The sequence below is a fragment of the Pungitius pungitius genome, chromosome 16 (genome assembly GCF_949316345.1).
Source record: "Pungitius pungitius chromosome 16, fPunPun2.1, whole genome shotgun sequence".
NCBI lineage: Eukaryota > Metazoa > Chordata > Actinopteri > Perciformes > Gasterosteidae > Pungitius > Pungitius pungitius.
In genome coordinates this window covers 5,410,173-5,431,438 of record NC_084915.1, presented here as the reverse complement: position 1 = coordinate 5,431,438, position 21,266 = coordinate 5,410,173, and the positions used below count along the sequence as shown (strand labels likewise).

The following is a 21,266-nucleotide window of genomic DNA, read 5'->3' as shown; positions in this document are numbered from 1 at the left end:
TCATCCAGAGACATCCTGTATGATGGAATTATGCAATCTTTAGGAGTTATTGGCACATTTCATTGCAGATGCCGAGCAGCAATGGTACCAATGAAACCAGTCAAATATTCCAAAGGCTCCAGAAAGAACAATATGGCCCACTAGTCCACAGCTCTGCTGAATATCAAACTATGTATGTTGTAATGTATAAGCATTCATTTCATACCGATTAGTCTGTCCCGGGCTGTGTAATTACAACAAAGGACACAATGCTGTATCTCTGACAGTGCAGGTACTTTAAATGAGTGCTGGGGCATTATAACAGTACATTTATAAACTAATGGGGCGCAAGTCAACTTGCAACGTAGCAGTGATTGTGAATGTGTTTTTTTCCTTTGGGCTTCCTGCATCACTGACTGAGGCTGACATGTTTTACTTGCTCCATTTTGCATGGACAATCATCAGATGAATAATTTAGCATAAGATACCCAGACAAGCATTTCGGTTTAGCATGTAATCTTATTGTTTCTAGAGAACACACACAGCTTCCATGATGTCATGTCCCCATCTTTCTTTTTGTAAACAGTTTGTAACTAAACCTTAAAAAAAAGGAGAGGCTTAAAAAAGTTTTTTCTACTTTATTCGCTGCTAAGTATATCAACACAAGCAATGTATTTCCACAGTCCTATTATGCCCTCGAAAACGGTAGTGCTCATTCTTTCTCCTGGGAACTAGGTACTTTAATTCACACGCTCACTGCTTTTACAATCGGCTCGAGTGTCTTTACATGTGTCTGTGTAGGCCGCATGAAGCAGCGGGACTCCATAGAAATGAGAAAGGTGCGTAAATGAGGCAGAGACAAAGCTTTGAGCGGTGCCAAGCCCAGATCCCCTACATTCAGATGAAGAGTGTAATTACGGCAGGAGGAGCAGATGTGTTTACACAGTGCACCCGGCTGGGGTTGGCTCATTACCAGAGGCAGAGGGGAGCGTGAAGAGCAAAGGCAATCCCTTGCTTACCCCTCTTGCATGAGAACAAGGCTGCTTTAGGAGGAGCGCTAAGCCGTTTCTTCACCTTTCTAGAAGCAGTTTGTATCTGTGAGGGGGGGGGGGGGGGGGGGGGGGGGAGATGCCATCCTGCTGCTCTTCCTACTTCTTCACCACGCCACTCTTGCTTTCCACGTTAACAGGTATTGTGGTCTCTGAGCACTCGATGGCTGGTCGGATCAAAGGAGCCTCCACGGTCAGCACGCCCTCGGGGGACAGGGAGGAGGCCACCTTCTCAACGTCAGCTGAAGAGGGGAGGCTGGAGGGGTCCAATAGAACACAGTTAGGTTTTAAGTCCAAGGAGTTATTCCATCTGATTGGTAGCCCAGTCTCTGAGGCATCACTGCCCCTACTTAAAATACACAATGACTAAAACATCAATGCCAGTTATTAAGAGTATCTCAGTGTGTAGCAGCATAGCACCAAATTCTGGGCCCTGTATACTCTCAATGTCAGTGGGCCCCCTACACATGCCATTGTATGATGCGGGTTAGCGAAAGGCCCTCTCCCTAGACGGGGCCATGGGTAGTCAGGTCCACTTTTCCCCCCACTACCACGCCCCTGTCAGTGTGTGTTGTGGCCCCTGGATGGCAGCAGAGCCCTATAAAGCTAACATAAATAAGTCAGCTGGAGGAGGGATGAACACTAGGGGAGCTGGAGGCTGCTGCTTTTCAGAGCATGAAATTCAGCAGCAGCCAGCTCGCTAACGACTGGACCGAACCAAAACTAAAGACTCACGCAGGCAAAATCACTATGAGAGAATCACAGGGATCTAAATCCAGCCAGAGAAAATTCATCCCAAAGCCAAAACCAAACCAATTTTAATAATAATAATAATAATGATGTGTAAAAAGTGATCAAACATTCAACTAATTTTGGATGACATTTTAATTATTCTACAGGCCAATTCTCGGCCATGATTGTAAAAACTTACGTGTATTTCCTGGTAAAGGTTCTGGACACAAAGCCGTGCTCGTCCTTCCTCTCTTCATGCTTGCCTAAAGACACAGAAAACATACGTTTAGCTAAAAATGGCACCAATCTAAAATATGTTCATGAGTTGTAGCTGGAATAATATATTATGTCGGAGCAATTTCGTAAAGAAATATTGTACAGATTTGTACAATGAATACTAACTACAACCCCTTAGAAAAATATGTTTGAAAGTTTTTAATACAATTTTTAATTGAATTGTCATTCAGACAATGTTTAACTGGTCTTATTCATGTTGCAAAAGAAAAATTACAGATGTATATTATATAATCAATTAGGTGCCAAGAATTTAATTCAATTGAAGAATACCAAAAAAGCCACTACAATGAGTTAGTATGTACCTGGACTGCACTGCCCTGGTACAGCCAAATACTGTCATGATTCATTTATTAAATAATTCTTTACAGCTGTGTTTTTGCCTTAAATTTGTCTTTAACTGTATTTACCACTCTCCATTATTTTGATTTGGATACGAAACAAATCGATCTTAAATGTAAGACACAGAAGAATACTTCAACAATTTGGGAAATTACGTTGAGTTATATGAGATGAAATGATATCCCTCTGTTGTTTGTATGCTTAATATTAAATTAGCAGCCGGTTAACTTAGCACATACACATACATATCAAAGGAAACAAAATGGGTGAACAAGCTGCAGCTCCAAAGCTCTCTAGCTGACACGTTATGTTAAGTTTAAAATGTACAAAAGGCAAAGTGCAAAACACGAGACATAGAAGTGTTGGTAGCATTGGACAGAGTCAGGCTGGCTGTTATCCTGGTATCCAGTCTTTAAACCTTTAAGCTTACAACTCTATTATTATTTTGTAGCTTAAGTGTGTTATGTAATGGACAATTTCATGGGTCAAGATATGTCAGGCAACCTCACAACTCCAGAAAGTCATGGTGCCTTGCCAAGAAACAGTCGGGCCATTCTTGTCTTTGTGCCAAGTTGTCTCCTGTCTACTGAGTGGTATCAGTATTTCCACCAAGAGAGTTAATAGGCGTATTTCTTAAAATCTTATAACTAGTTTAACTGTATATCTCTGACTTGCAAACAGTACAATGAATGACTGATATTTTGGGTTTGTGAAGGATTTGTGGTGGTATTTTTGATCTTAGATGTTCTCATCCTCACAGGGCAGTTTTGAAACATTGCCCTTCCTTCTGGCTCTAAATATAGTATTGTGTTTGTTATGACAACGGGCTGATAAAGGTTGTTATCCTCAGGGAGCTGTCCCGTTTTCAACAGGATGACACCATTAGTTATTAGTATGAATGAAAAGACAATTTCATAACACATTGCATGTGGCTTATACATAAAACTCTTCACTAAGGGATATTTTAAACATCTAAGCCATCCTTCTTCTGAGATAACATATGAGAAACATGAGGTGGTTAATTCCACTTGGACCTGCCCCTCTGCTTTGTTTTTCGGTTCCTGACTATCCCCCTTCTCTCAGCAGTGAGGCACAGGACCGTGGACACGGACACAATCCAGCTGTCCCTTTAAAGTGGCGAACACACTGGATTAGTCTCGGCTAAATCCGCCTCTGTAAGAACGTAGCTCTTAGTGAAATGGCCCGACACACGCTGGCTGAGATGGACTCATAGAAAAGAGGAGTTCAGCTTTGAGCTATTACAGTGACCCATTGCACACACGTTTCCTCAGGTTGGCACTTTTAGCTTTGGTCATTCACAAAGCGTTGACAGACGTAAAACCAGCTATTTAATAAACCTGTTGTGTATCGTGTTCATCTGTGTGCTGCTGAAAGAGTTGACCTTTGGAATGTTTGTGTCCAGCAGGCGTGCGTCAAAAGCCCCACCCGGCCTCCTGTGTACTAGAAATCAGTGTATTGTTCCAACATATTATGTAACTCTGAAACAATGCATCTGCCTTGTACTTGACCTCGCAAAAAAGAAAAAAAACATATCCTGCCTTTTTATCTTGAGTCGTATTCCACACAGTTGTACTTTTTCCGATAAAAAAAAGAGTCCACCATCCTGTTATCTACTCCTCTGTGTCTTATGCAACCAGATCATTAAATTCGATTACTTTCTTATTTAATTGAGTTGTCTAATGAAATTACACCCATGGTAATGGAGGTATGAGGTAATAAAAATACCGGGCTACTTGAATCAGCATGAACAAGGTGACACTTCAGTACAAACAGATGTTTCAATAGAGGGTGGATGAGTCCTCACCAGTGATTTCCACCACGCCGTTTTTGGTCTTCACCACCAGCTCCTCGGGGGAGAAGTGGTTGACATCCAGGGACACCTTCCAGCTGTCCTGGGTCTGCTTGATCTCCGACATGCCGGTGCTCATCTGGCGGGTCAGGGCACGAGCCTGATGGGCCCCCATCAGGGGGGCTGGGTACATCATGGGGGCGTGTGGCATCATGGTGCCCATGTCCGGGGTCATCATGGAGTGCCTCAGGTACCCTGGCCAGTGGGTGCTTGGGAATGTGGGGAAATCCTCGTGCAGTGCTGGCATGCCGAAGGTCTGATCGAAGATGCGGCTCTGCTGCCAGTCGCGGAATGGGTCCCAGCTCGGGGTGCGGAGCAGGGCAAACGGAATATGTCTCTCGGCCATGGCTGCTGTCGTGTGGTGGCGGGAAAGGAGCGTAGCTGTAACGGAGAGCTGCTGGCTGCAGAAAACGAACACCTTTGGCCGCTTTAAAATGTTTTCCCAATGTGCACTCTGCCCCTCAGCTGAGAGCTTTTATACATACACTGACACCACCCCAGTCAAGAGAGCCCTCCCATCTGACTCGATCCCCTTCCAGCTCCAACCCCCTCACCCCGAAAACATGTTCGGAAAGTACTGGAATATCTATTTGTGGCAGACGTTGCACTGCAATGGAATCCAACAGGAAGGCCCTCCCCAGTAACAGCTGCCCAATGCACTGTTGAAACTCTCATGAATACCCCCCCCGCACCCCCGCTCTTTTTGGGAGACAGCCGGGCGTGCTGCACGAGTACAATCCCTTGGATTAGTTAACATGTTATTTCAAAAATGTCTCCTTATAGGCCATGATGTGATAGTCAAGGCTGTGATAGACAGGCTTCGTCATGCTTTCATTAAATGCTCACTGGAAAATCAGTGCGCCACACGGGAGCAAAGTGAGAAGTGCGCACCCACATAAACTAATTTTTAAAGGCATCGCTTTAGTATGATATTACTTACACCAAGTTTCAAGTTTCACCCGTAGGTCACAAGGTTAAATAATGACATAATGAAAGGACGGAAGGTGCAGTGTAGGAGCCGAAAAGACAAACTTTATGGTTTTAATGGTAATCCAAAGTTTTCAGCTCACCTTCAGGCTCCTCAATTGGCTGTTGTCAGATAACCGTCTGTGACTTTTTTGGCAACACCGTGTATTAGTAATATCCTAAATATAATAAGCTGCTGTGTCGCACTGGCACTCTCAAGAGATGGTCTTCTTTGGAGGACGGGCCTCTTGTTCTCACACTGTCACCCTGCACTTATAGGATTCAGCTAAGAAGCGAGTCAGTATGGGTCGCCGTTTGTAAAATGTCGCACATTCTAAAATCCTGCGTAGTTTTGGTACATTTAGCATTATCAGATGAAAAAAAAGCACGACAATATTCATGTCACTTTTTCAAATATTTAGAGAGAAATTCATGTAAATACATGCAATAACTTTTCCAAGGATAATGTTTGGCAGTAACACAAAGTTGTTAAATTATATAAATATTTAATCTAAATGTAAATGTTAAACGCTTCAGTCAGGTAGCACTTAAGCATTTAGTATCCTTTGCGTATTGTAATGATTATAAACCATTTAGAGGCTTGTTATTGTTATTACTTACCTGCCAGACCCCTCTGGACCGTCAGTATCACACAAAAGTCAAGGCCCGGAACAAGGCCAAAGGATCGTCACATACACCGCTACACCAGCTGCCTTGCACTCCACCAACTGGTAGGTTATATTGTTACTCAAATGTCAACACAGTCATCCAGCAGTTTGCGCTACAATGTTATAACGAGCAGCGTTGGACTACTAATTGCACATCGGGGTACTGGCCAGACGGTTACAAATGTGGCCGAGGAACCCTGCGGCCGTCGGACGAAGCGTTCGCAAGTCAGTGGTCGTTAACCGTGTGGAGCAACGCCAGGAATGCAGCTTTGCAAACTTTATCTTCCACTTTGTCCTTGGGCCACCCGACAAAGGGCTCGAGTCACAGAGACAACACAGATCACAGGGTCACTGATTTATATACTGTATGTTTTTGTTGTAACTTTTTGTTGTTCTGAGAGTGCCTTCGAAGGAAGTTGGGTCATCTATGGTATTTTCTATTCTATTTTCTATGTATTTTGAGAGGCTTTTATTTTGCGATGGAACATCAGAATGTCCTGGTTATCCATAAGTGACACATTGGGGATGTGTACTATCAAACAGAAGTGGAATGGTCATGACAGTATTGTTTCCTTTTAAACCTAATCTGAATATGACCAAATGTAGTCTGGTGATAGATTTTGAAGGAAATTGGCATTATATGGTATTTTGAGAGGCTTTTAATTTGGACTGGTACATCTGAAGGTCCTGGCTATAAGCAGGTCACACCATGGTGATGTGTACTCTCTGCCTGAAGTGGAAAGCTCATAAAAGTATTGATTGTTTCCTTTCAAATCTAAGACCATGATAATGTAAAAGATAAAGTTTGCAAAGCTGCATTCCTGGCGTTGCTCCACACGGTTAACGACCACTGACTTGCGAACGCTTCGGCCGACGACCGCAGGGTTCCTCGGCCACATGTGTAACCGTCTGGCCAGTGCCCCGACGTGCAAGGAGTAGCGAGGACCCGTCCAACGCTGCTTGATTGTATTTATTTTTCTCTGCCTCCAGACCTTAATCAAACTAGAATTTGAAACACTATAAAATGAATAGTGCAGAAGTGCAATAAACAATAAATATAAACAAACTATAGTTAAAAATAGAAACTTCGTCCATTCTGTTATATACGTATACACTCACCGGCCACTTTATTAGGTACCCCATGCTAGTAACGGGTTGGACCCCCTTTTGCCTTCAGAACTGCCTCAATTCTTCGTGGCATAGATTCAACAAGGTGCTGGAAGCATTCCTCAGGGAGTTTGGTCCATATTGACATGATGGCATCACACAGTTGACGCAGATTTGTCGGCTGCACATCCATGATGCGAATCTCCCGTTCCACCACATCCCAAAGATGCTCTATTGGATTGAGATCTGGTGATTGTGGAGGCCATTTGAGTACAGCGAACTCATTGTCATGTTCAAGAAACCAGTCTGAGATGATTCCAGCTTTATGACATGGCGCTTTATCCTGCTGAAAGTAGCCATCAGAAGTTGGGTACATTGTGGTCATAAAGGGATGGACATGGTCAGCAACAATACTCAGGTTGGCTGTGGCGTTGCAACGATGCTCAATTGGTACCAAGGGGCCCAAAGAGTGCCAAGAAAATATTCCCCACACCATGACACCACCACCACCAGCCTGAACCATTGATACAAGGCAGGATGGATCCATGCTTTCATGTTGTAGACGCCAAATTCTGACCCTACCATCCGAATGTTGCAGCAGAAATCGAGACTCATCAGACCAGGCAACGTTTTTCCAATCTTCTATTGTCCAATTTCGATGAGCTTGTGCAAATTGTAGCCTCAGTTTCCTGTTCTTAGCTGAAAGGAGTGGCACCCGGTGTGGTCTTCTGCTGCTGTAGCCCATCTGCCTCAAAGTTGGACGTACTGTGCGTTCAGAGATGCTCTTATGCCCACTGTTATGTCTCCACGACAGCGTTTTACAGCATGCCGTACGTGGATATCATGCCTTTACGTTTGTTATGACGATGACGTGTTTCCGGTTGGCGCGAAGTCAAGATGAGTTGAAGTAAACAACTGAAACGTTACGGTCTCCCGATTCCTGTGTTGTTTTTCACACATAACATTGGCGACGAGGATGGAGTTTTCACTCCCACCACCTACACCTTTCCTTTCACTACCAGGCGAGCCTCCGGTACCTTGGATCCGTTGGCTGGAGTCGTTCGAAACATATCTCGCAGCCCTCGGACTGGAGGAAGCTAGCGACCCGCGACGGAGAGCACTCCTCGTTCATTGCCTCGGTACCGAAGGACAGCGCATATTCAGAACCCTGGGACAAGCGAAAAAGTATAAGGAAGCTACGAAACTACTCGAAGCACACTTTGCAGCTCCACAGACTGTGATTCTCCGTCGGATAGTCTTCCGGCAGCGCAAGCAAAAAGCGGGTGAGTCAGTCCAGCACTATATAGCCGACCTCCGCAGCTTAGCTGTCTTCTGTAAGTTCGGTGATATGGAGCAGGAAATGATACGCGACCAGCTTGCAGAACATGCAACCCACCCCAAAATTCGCGAGAAGTTGATTATGTCACCGGATGATTTGACTCTTAAAACGGCGCTGGAAATAGCCTTACAGATCGAAAAAGCTACCGAACTGACGTCACAACTAGCTCCCCGCGGTTTCTCTCAGCCCGCCTTAAGACAGCATGTGGAAGATTCCGAGCGCGCACCTAGCCCTGCATCATGCGACACGGAACCAGGAATTAACTACACAGCACGCACACGTGGCCAGCCACGTCAAAGGTGTGGCAACTGTGGCTCCTCTACACATATGAGCAGAGCCCCAACATGCCCGGCCAGGGGACAAGTATGCCAGTGCTGCGGGAAAGACAACCACTTCGCTAAAGTCTGTCGCTCTGCACCGGCTGCGGTCGGCCCACGGACAGGCCCACGACAGGCTGGTGCAAGCTCGTCAGCTCCAACCCCCATACACTCGGTCAGCTCTGCACGTGTGTCCTTCAAGACGTGCACAGTGGATCTAGATGGGGTCTGTGTACCATTACTGCTGGATACTGGAGCGGCGTTATCTCTTCTCAACTGGTCCACAGTCAAGCGCTTCCTGCCCCACATCGCGCTGCAGGCGCCTTCGGCTGTTCTCCATGGATATGGTCATTCAAAGATCGACTTAGTGGCCTCCCTCAGCTGTTCGGTGCGCCATGGCAACAAATCCATGGCTACCTTCACCTTTCAAGTGGCGCGGCATGGAGCTAACCTCATGGGGCTGGACCTCATCACCAGCTTGGGTTTCACGTTCATGGACAGCTGTGGAGCAACGATTCTCCACGTCAGCTCATCATGGGAACAGCAATGGCCAGCACTCTTTTCGGGCCTAGGCTGCATCTCAACTTTCACACATCAACCTCTCCTTCACAAGGACGTCCACCCGGTCATACAACCTCTCCGCCGCATTCCCCTGGCACTACGTGATGACGTTACAGCAGAGCTGACAAAGCTGTTGGAAATCGGCATCATTGAACCAGTCAACGCCTCGCCCTGGATCTCTAATTTGGTCATCGCGAAGAAGAAGTCAGGTGGTTTGCGGGTGTGTGTGGACCTGAGGGCGGTGAACAAGGCTGTGGTGCCCGACAAATACCCGCTGCCCACGGCAGAGGAACTGACTTCTCAGTTTTACGGCTCCAAGGTCTTTTCCAAGCTCGACCTCCGCCAAGGTTACCTGCAGGTACCTCTGCACCCAGAAAGCCGTAACCTCACTGCTTTTGTCACACACGCAGGCGTCTTCCGCTACACCAGGGTACCGTTTGGTCTATGCTCCGCCCCTAGCTGCTTCCAGAAAATAATGTCCACCATCTTCGCGGGCATACCAGGGGTGGTGATATTCCTGGACGACATAGTGGTGCACGGATCAACGCCGGCCATCCACGACCAACGGCTCACACGGGTGCTTGACACACTGGCCTCCCATGCCCTCACACTGAATGGGGAGAAATGTATTTTCTCTGCGTCCGAGGTGGAGTTTGTGGGGTTTCGTCTGACCCCGGAAGGCCTCAGTCCACTTCATTCTAACGTGGAGGCTATTCAACGGCTCCCCATGCCCTCCAGCCCAGCCCAAATTGCCTCCTTTCTGGGTATGACCGCCTATTACTTGCGTTTTCTTCCCCAGTATTCCTCCACCACTGCCCCTCTCAGGCTGCTCCTCAAAAAAGACGCCCAATGGGCATGGACCCCTGCCTGCGAAGATGCGGTCGTGCAGCTGAAGGCCCAGCTCATCGCGCCACCAGTACTCGCCCACTTCGACCCACTCAGCCCAACGCTTCTCACCTGTGATGCCTCCAACTACGCAGTGGGGGCTGTGCTGTCTCAGCTCCACAACGGCACAGAGCGACCTATTGCTTTTGCCTCCCGAGCCCTTAATACAGCTGAACAGAAGTACTCCGTAGGGGAGAGGGAGGCCCTGGCCTGTGTCTGGGCGTGTGAGCGGTGGCATATGTATGTGTACGGCCGTTCATTCACATTACGCACAGACCACCAAGCGCTTACAGCGCTGCTCGCCACATCTGGTTCCGGGCACAGGCCTCTGCGCATCCACCGGTGGTATGAGAGACTTCACCAGTACAACTTCACTCTGCAGTTCACACCGGGACGAGAGAATGTGGTGGCGGACTTACTGTCACGCTCCACGCCACCGTTAGCTGGGGACCCAACTCCAGACTACACCGACCTGGACCTCATTCAGCTCCTCCACTCCCCCCTTGAGGCAATAGTGTCCCTTCAGGAACTGCAACAGGCCTCCGAACAGGACCCAGTGCTCTCACAGCTCCGCACATTCATCCACTCTGGGTGGCCTCCAGCCTCTGGCCTACCAGACAGTCTGGTGCCTTTCCACCGGTTTAAAGATGAACTTTTTTGCTGGAACGGCCATTGCGTTGCAAGGGGCCATCGCACAGTCATACCCCCCGCCTTACAGGCACGTGTCCTGTCCATGGCTCATGAAGGTCACCTGGGCATTGTCAAGGTCAAGCAGCGCTGCCGGGAAGCGGTCTGGTGGCCAGGAATAGATGGAGATGTGGAGGCTATGGTGAGAGACTGCACAGCCTGCCTGGTGAGTGGAAAGACTGGCCCCTCTCCAGCTCCTCCCCTTCAGCCACTGCAGTGGCCAGCTGGGGCTTGGGAGCACATCCAAATGGACATTTGTGGTGAGCTCCGTGGCGTCCCGCATCACCAACGATTCCTCATCGTGGCCTACGACCTGCACTCTAAGTGGCCCGAGGCAGTCTCTACAGGGTCGGTCACCACACAGGCGGTCATCGACTTTCTGGAGGCGCTTTTTGCTCGTTGGGGCATGCCCACGACGATCACCACAGATAATGGGCCGCAATTCATCTCTGGGGAGTTCACAACTTTTCTGAGTGAGCGGGGAATCAGACACATACGCACAGCCTTCTATAACCCTCAAGCGAATGGGGGTGTGGAACGCATGAACCAGACGCTGAAAAATGGTCTCAGAGCCCACTTGGCAGAGGGGTTTCAATTCTCAGCAGCACTCAGGCGGACCCTGCTGCACTACCGAGCTGCTCAACACACCACAACAGACCGCTCACCAGCCCTTCTGATGTTGGGGCGCGAGCTGTCACTACCCCTGGACCGCCTGCGTGTTCCCGCTCACCTGACGTCACAGGGGGCCCAGCGAGAAACAACAGATCAGCTACGCGACCGAGTCGCAGCACGACAGCAGGCAACTAAACAGCGCTTTGACCGGTCCCACAGGGCCAAACACCCAGCTTGCACCGTTCTAGACTGGGTCAGGGTCCGGAGGCCCACACGGGGCCATAAGCTCTTATCGTTCTGGTCAGCGCCTCTTCAGGTGACTGAGCAACTGGGACCTGCCACCTTTCGCCTGTCCGATGGAACGCGGTGGCATGCACGCCGCCTGCGCAAAGTGGGCCCACCTACCGCGGAGGACCTGGAGGCCAGCCGAGACCCTGATCCGGACTCTGGAGGCTCAGTAAATCCTGCAGCACGACCAGTCCGCGCCCGCACCAAACCGAGCTACCTCAGGGACTATGTTACAGATTAGAGGTCAGCCATACGCTGACCATGGCATTATATTTTGCAAGTTTCAAACACGTTCCAGTTATTTCAGTCCAAGGTTCTGAGGCACTTTAAGTCGAAAATAGTCCCGTAATGATAGGTTCGGGCTGGACTGAAGTCATTAACAAGGTATTCTGAACGATACCTAATATGGATTCCTCATTCATGTAATGTGTTATTTGTTTTACATTTCGCTCAGGGATGCAAGTTAGATCTCTCCTGGAGAGGGGGGAAAATGTTATGTCTCCACGACAGCGTTTTACAGCATGCCGTACGTGGATATCATGCCTTTACGTTTGTTATGACGATGACGTGTTTCCGGTTGGCGCGAAGTCAAGATGAGTTGAAGTAAACAACTGAAACGTTACGGTCTCCCGATTCCTGTGTTGTTTTTCACACATAACACCCACCTTGGTTGTAACGGGTGGTTATTTGAGTCACTGTTGCCCTTCTATCAGCTCGAACCAGTCTGGCCATTGTCCTCTGACCTCTGGCATCAACAAGGCATTTCCGCCCACAGAACTGCCGCTCACTGGATGTTTTTTCTTTTTCGGACCATTCTCTGTAAACCCTAGAGATGGTTGTGCGTGAAAATCCCAGTAGATTAGCAGTTTCTTAAATACTCAGACCAGCCCTTCTGGCACCAACAATCATGCCACGTTCAAAGTCACTTAAATCACCTTTCTTCCCCATACTGATGCTCGGTTTGAACTGCAGGAGATTGTCTTGACAATGTCTACATGCCTAAATGCACTGAGTTGCGCCATGTGATTGGCTGCTTAGAAATTAAGTGTTAACGAGCAGTTGGACTGGTGTACCTAATAAAGTGGCCGGTGAGTGTATATATTAGGGCCGGGACTCGATTAAAAATATTAATCTAATTAATCAGGCTTTGTAATTAATTAATTGAAATTAATCGCATATATTATACATACAAATATTTGACCTGAGAACAGTGAGAAGTCACACTAACATTTAGTTGTACTCAAAGACACATTAACATTTAGATGCACTCAAAGACACACTAACATTTGGATGCACACAAAGACACAATAAGATTTTGTTGTACACAAAGACACACTAACATTTAGTTATACACAAACACACTAACATTAGGTTGTACACAAAGACATACTAACATTTAGATGTACACAAAGACACACTAACATTTTGTTGCACACAAAGACACATTAAGATTTTGTTGTACACAAAGACACACTAACAATTAGTTGCCCACAAAGACACACTAACATTTAGATGCACACAAAGACACAATAACATTTAGTTGTACTCAAAGACACACTAACATTTAGATGCACACAAAGACACACTAACATTTTGTTGCACACAAAGTCACATTAAGATTTTGTTGTACACAAAAACACACTAACATTTAGTTGTACACAAAGACACACTAACATTTAGATGCACATAAAGACACACTAACATTTAGTTGTACTCAAAGACACACTAACATTTAGTTGTACTCAAAGACACACTAACATTTAGATGCACACAGACACACTAACATTTAGATGCACACAAAGACACACTAACATTTAGATGCACACAAAGACACATAAAGATTTTGTTGTACACAAAGACACACTAATATTTAGTTGTACACAATGACACTGTCACGGTTTGGCCTCGCTTCCTGTTTTAGTTTGAAGTTTCATGTCTCTTGTGGTCCTGGGTTAACTTCACTTCCTGCCTTGTCTTGTGATTGTCTCCACCTGTGTCCAATCACCTGCACCTCCCTTGTGTATTTAAGCCCTGTGTGCCTGTTGTCCTTTGTCGCGTCATTGTCTATATGTCCCTCGTCGTTGGAGCACGTCTTAAGTTTGAGAATAAAGAGCACTTTGTCATCAGAAACTCTGCGCCTGAGTCCTCACTGCATCCTGCCCCAGCCCGAGTGTGACAGACACACTAACATTTAGTTGTACACAAGACACACTAACATTTAGATGCACACAAAGACACACTAAAGTTTTGTTGCACACAAAGACACATAAAGATTTTGTTGTACACAAAGACACACTAATATTTAGATGCACACAAAGACACACTAAAATTTTGTTGCACACAAAGACACAATAAGATTTTGTTGTACACAAAGACACACTAACATTTTGTTACACACAGACACATTAAGATGTTGTTGTACACAAAGACATACTAACATTTAGTTGTACACAACGACACACTAACATTTAGTTGTACACAAAGACACACTAACATTTAGTTGTACTCAAAGACACACTAACATTTAGATGCACACAAGGACACACTAACATTTAGATGCACACAAGGACACAATAACATTTAGATGTACAAAGACACAAACATTAAATGTAGACAAAGACACACTAACATTTAGATGTAGACATAGACACACTAACATTTAGTTGTACACGCAATAACATTTAAACGTACATAAAGACACACTATTTTTTAGATGTAGAAAGACACACTAATATTTAGTTGTACACAAAGACACTAACATTTTGTTGTACACGCAGACAAACTAACATTTTGTTGCACACAAAGGCACATTAAGATTTTGTTGTACACAAAGACACACTAACATTTAGTTGTACACAACGACACACTAACATTTAGTTGTACACAATGACACACTAACATTTAGTTGTACACAAAGAAACACTAACATTTAGATGCACACAAAGACACACTAACGTTTAGATGCACACAAAGACACACCAACGTTTAGATGCACACAAAGACACACTAACATTTAGATGCACACAAAGACACACTAAAGTTTTGTTGGACACAAAGACACAAAGATTTTGTTGTACACAAAGACACACTAATATTTAGATGCACACAAAGACACACTAACATTTTGTTGCACACAAAGACACAATAAGATTTTGTTGTACACAAAGACACTAACATTTTGTTACACACAGACACATTACCATTTTGTTACACACAGACACATTAAGATGTTGTTGTACACAAAGACATACTAACATTTAGATGCACACAAAGACACACTAACATTTTGTTGCGCACAGACACATTAGGATTTCGAAGTACACAAAGTTATACTAACATTTAGTTGTACACGCAGACACACTAACATTTAGATGCACACAAAGACACACTAACATTTAGATGCACACAAAGACACACTAAAGTTTTGTTGCACACAAAGACACATTAAGATTTTGTTGTACACAAAGACACACTAACATTTAGTTGTACACAACGACACACTAACATTTAGTTGTACACAATGACACACTAACATTTAGTTGTACACAAAGACACACTAACATTTAGATGCACACAAGGACACACTAACATTTAGATGCACACAAGGACACAATAACATTTAGATGTACAAAGACACATACATTAAATGTAGACAAAGACACACTAACATTTAGTTGTACACACAATAACATTTAGATGTAGACATAGACACACTAACATTTAGTTGTACCCGCAATAACATTTAAACGTACATAAAGACACACTATTATTTAGATGCAGAAAGACACACTAATATTTAGTTGTACACAAGACACACTAACATTTAGATGCACACAAAGACACACTAAAGTTTTGTTGCACACAGAGACATAAAGATTTTGTTGTACACAAAGACACACTAATATTTAGATGCACACAAAGACACAGTAACATTTTGTTGCACACAAAGACACAATAACATTTAGTTGTACAAAACGACACACTAACATTTAGTTGTACACAATGACACACTAACATTTAGTTGTACACAAAGACACACTAACATTTAGATGCACACAAGGACACACTAACATTTAGATGCACACAAGGACACAATAACATTTAGATGTACAAAGACACATACATTAAATGTAGACAAAGACACACTAACATTTAGTTGTACACACAATAACATTTAGATGTAGACATAGACACACTAACATTTAGTTGTACACGCAATAACATTTAAACGTACATAAAGACACACTATTATTTAGATGCAGAAAGACACACTAATATTTAGTTGTACACAAAGACACTAACATTTTGTTGTACACGCAGACACACTAACATTTTGTTGCATACAAAGACACATTAAGATTTTGTTGCACACAAAGACACATTAAGATTTAGTTGTACACAAAGAAACACTAACATTTAGTTGTACACAACGACACACTAACATTTAGTTGTATACAATGACACACTAACATTTAGTTGTACACAAAGACACACTAACATTTAGATGCACACAAAGACACACTAACATTTAGATGCACACAAAGACACACTAACATTTAGATGCACACTAAGACACACTAAAGTTTTGTTGCACACAAAGACACATAAAGATTTTGTTGTACACAAAGACACACTAATATTTAGTTGTACACAATGACACACTAACATTTAGTTGTACACAATGACACACTAACATTTAGATGCACACAAAGACACACTAACATTAAGATGCACACAAAGACACACTAAGGTTTTGTTTCACACAAAGACACATAAAGATTTTGTTGTACACAACGACACACTAATATTTAGTTGTACACAATGACACACTAACAATTAGTTGCACACAAAAACACACTAACATTTAGTTGTACACAAAGACACACTAACATTTAGATGCACACAAAGACACACTAACATTTAGTTGTACTCAAAGACACACTAACATTTAGTTGTACTCAAAGACACACTAACATTTAGATGCACAAAGACACACTAACATTTTGTTACACACAGACACATTAACATTTTGTTGCACACAGACACATTAGGATTTCGAAGTACACAAAGTTATACTAACATTTAGATGCACAAAGACACACTAACATTTAGTTGTACACGCAGACACACTAACATTTAGTTGTACACAATAACACACTAACATTTAGTTGTACACAATTACAGACTAACATTTAGTTGTACACAAAGACACACTAACATTTAGTTGTACACAATGAAACACTAACATTTAGTTGTACACAAAGACACACTAACATTTAGTTGTACTCAAAGACACACTAACATTTAGATGCACACAAGGACACACTAACATTTAGATGCACACAAGGACACAATAACATTTAGATGTACAAAGACACAAACATTAAATGTAGACAAAGACACACTAATATTTAGTTGTACACGCAATAACATTTAAACGTACATAAAGACACACTATTTTTTAGATGCAGAAAGACACACTAATATTTAGTTGTACACAAAGACACTAACATTTTGTTGTACACGCAGACAAACTAACATTTTGTTGCACACAAAGACACATTAAGATTTTGTTGTACACAAAGACACACTAACATTTAGTTGTACACAACGACAAACTAACATTTAGTTGTACAAAATGACACACTAACATTTAGTTGTACACAAAGACACACTAACATTTAGATGCACACAAAGACACACTAACGTTTAGATGCACACAAAGACACACTAACATTTAGATGCACACAAAGACACACTAAAGTTTTGTTGCACACAAAGACACAAAAAGATTTTGTTGTACACAAAGACACACTAATATTTAGTTGTACACAATGACACACTAACATTTAGTTGTACACAAAGACACACTAACATTTAGTTGTACTCAAAGACACACTAACATTTAAATGCACACAAGGACACACTAACATTTAGATGCACACTAAGACACACTAAAGTTTTGTTGCACACAAAGACAAATAAAGATTTTGTTGTACACAAAGACACACTAATATTTAGATGCACACAAAGACACACTAACATTTAGTTGTACACAACGACACACTAACATTTAGTTGTACACAATGACACACTAACATTTAGTTGTACACAAAGACACACTAACATTTAGATGCACACAAAGACACACTAACATTTAGATGCACACAATGACACACTAACATTTAGTTGTACACAATGACACACTAACCTTTAGATGCACACAAGGACACAATAACATTTAGATGTACATAGACACAAACATTAAATGTAGAAAAAGACACACTAACATTTAGTTGTACACACAATAACATTTAGATGTAGACATAGACACACTAACATTTAGTTGTACATGCAATAATATTTAAACGTACATAAAGACACACTATTATTTAGATGCAGAAAGACACACTAATAATTAGTTGTACACAAAGACACTAACATTTTGTTGTACACGCAGATACACTAACATTTTGTTGCACACAAAGACACATTAAGATTTTGTTGTACACAAAGACACACTAACATTTAGTTGTACACAATGACACACTAACATTTAGTTGTACACAAAGACACACTAACATTTAGATGCACACAAAGACACACTAACATTTAGATGCACACAATGACACACTAACATTTAGTTGTACACAATGACACACTAACATTTAGATGCACACAAGGACACAATAACATTTAGATGTACATAGACACAAACATTAAATGTAGAAAAAGACACACTAACATTTAGTTGTACACACAATAACATTTAGATGTAGACATAGACACACTAACATTTAGTTGTACATGCAATAATATTTAAACGTACATAAAGACACACTATTATTTAGATGCAGAAAGACACACTAGTAATTAGTTGTACACAAAGACACTAACATTTTGTTGTACACGCAGATACACTAACATTTTGTTGCACACAAAGACACATTAAGATTTTGTTGTACACAAAGACACACTAACATTTAGTTGTACACAATGACACACTAACATTTAGTTGTACACAAAGACACACTAACATTTAGATGCACACAAAGACACACTAACATTTAGATGCACACAAAGACACACTAACATTTAGATGCACACAAAGACACACTAACATTTAGATGCACACTAAGACACACTAAAGTTTTGTTGCACACAAAGACACAAAAAGATTTTGTTGTACACAAAGACACACTAATATTTAGTTGTACACAATGACACACTAACATTTAGTTGTACACAATGACACACTAATATTTAGATGCACACAAGGACACAATAACATTTAGATGTACATAGACACAAACATTAAATGTAGAAAAAGACACACTAACATTTAGTTGTACACACAATAACATTTAGATGTAGACATAGACACACTAACATTTAGTTGTACATGCAATAACATTTAAACGTACATAAAGACACACTATTATTTAGATGCAGAAAGACACACTAATAATTAGTTGTACACAAAGACACTAACATTTTGTTGTACACGCAGACACACTAACATTTATTTGCACACAAAGACACATTAAGATTTTGTTGTACACAAAGACACACTAACATTTTGTTGCACACAAAGACACATTAAGATTTTGTTGTACACAAAGACACACTAACATTTAGTTGTACACAACGACACACTAACATTTAGTTGTACACAATGACACACTAACATTTAGTTGTACACAAAGACACACTAACATTTAGATGCACACAAAGACACACTAACATTTAGATGCACACAATGACACACTAACATTTAGTTGTACACAATGACACACTAACATTTAGATGCACACAAGGACACAATAACATTTAGATGTACATAGACACAAACATTAAATGTAGAAAAAGACACACTAACATTTAGTTGTACACACAATAACATTTAGATGTAGACATAGACACACTAACATTTAGTTGTACATGCAATAATATTTAAACGTACATAAAGACACACTATTATTTAGATGCAGAAAGACACACTAATAATTAGTTGTACACAAAGACACTAACATTTTGTTGTACACGCAGATACACTAACATTTTGTTGCACACAAAGACACATTAAGATTTTGTTGTACACAAAGACACACTAACATTTAGTTGTACACAATGACACACTAACATTTAGTTGTACACAAAGACACACTAACATTTAGATGCACACAAAGACACACTAACATTTAGATGCACACAAAGACACACTAACATTTAGATGCACACAAAGACACACTAACATTTAGATGCACACAAAGACACACTAAAGTTGTTTCACACAAAGACACATAAAGATTTTGTTGTACACAACGACACACTAATATTTAGTTCTACACAATGACACACTAACATTTAGTTGTACACAATGACACAATAACATTTAGATGTACATAGACACAAACATTAAATGTAGACAAAGACACACTTACATTTAGTTGTACACACAATAACATTTAGATGTAGACATAGACACACTAACATTTAGTTGTACACGCAATAACATTTAAACGTACATAAAGACACACTATTATTTAGAAGCAGAAAGACACACTAATATTTAGTTGTACACAAAGACACTAACATTTTGTTGTACACGCAGACACACTAACATTTTGTTGCACACAAAGACACATAAAGATTTTGTTGTACACAAAGACACACTAATATTTAGATGCACACAAAGACACACTAACATTTTGTTGCACACAAAGACACAATAAGATTTTGTTGTACACGCAGACACGCAGACACACTAACATTTAGTTGTACTCAAAGACACACTAACATTTAGATGCACACAAGGACACACTAACATTTAGATGCACACAAGGACACAATAACATTTAGATGTACAAAGACACAAACATTAAATGTAGACAAAGACACACTTACATTTAGTTGTACACACAATAACATTTAGATGTAGACATAGACACACTAACATTTAGTTGTACACGCAATAACATTTAAACGTACATAAAGACACACTATTATTTAGAAGCAGAAAGACACACTAATATTTAGTTGTACACAAAGACACTAACATTTTGTTGTACACGCAGACACACTAACATTTTGTTGCACACAAAGACACATAAAGATTTTGTTGTACACAAAGACACACTAATATTTAGATGCACACAAAGACACACTAACATTTTGTTGCACACAGACACAATAAGATTTTGTTGTACACGCAGACACACTAACATTTAGTTGTACTCAAAGACACACTAACATTTAGATGCACACAAGGACACAATAACATTTAGATGTACAAAGACACAAACATTAAATGTAGACAAAGACACACTAACATTTAGTTGTACACACAATAACATTTAGATGTAGACATAGACACACTAACATTTAGTTGTACACACAATAACATTTAAACGTACACAAAGACACACTTTTATTTAGATGCACACAATGACACATTAAGATTTAGTTGTACACAAAGACACACTAACATTTAGTTGTACACAATGACACACTAACATTTTGTTGCACACAAAGACACACTAACATTTAGATGCGCACAATGACACACTA

General features: G+C 42.0%; 1 protein-coding gene across 1 annotated transcript; it reads right to left on the bottom strand.

Annotated features, from left to right (window-relative positions):
• Nucleotides 1–602: 602 nt before the first annotated feature.
• hspb1 (heat shock protein, alpha-crystallin-related, 1) lies at nucleotides 603–4,787 on the bottom strand. The gene is made up of 3 exons (XM_037468098.2): nucleotides 4,222–4,787; nucleotides 1,960–2,023; nucleotides 603–1,284 (listed from the first exon to the last, which is right to left on the bottom strand). The coding sequence occupies exons 1-3, from the start codon at nucleotides 4,610–4,612 to the stop codon at nucleotides 1,128–1,130; spliced, it is 612 nt and encodes a 203-aa protein (XP_037323995.1). The 5' UTR covers nucleotides 4,613–4,787; the 3' UTR covers nucleotides 603–1,127.
• Nucleotides 4,788–21,266: the final 16,479 nt, after the last annotated feature.

What these genes read in the sequence shown, in the direction of transcription:
- hspb1 (XM_037468098.2), bottom strand. Translation starts at nt 4,612, where the DNA reads ATGGCCGAGAGACATATTCCGTTTGCCCTGCTCCGCACCCCGAGCTGG. An exon ending in CGGCGTGGTGGAAATCACTG is followed by an intron (nt 2,024 to 4,221) that starts GTGAGGACTCAT and finishes CTGTGTCTTTAG; the next exon opens with GCAAGCATGAAGAGAGGAAG. An exon ending in ACCTTTACCAGGAAATACAC is followed by an intron (nt 1,285 to 1,959) that starts GTAAGTTTTTAC and finishes GGACCCCTCCAG; the next exon opens with CCTCCCCTCTTCAGCTGACG.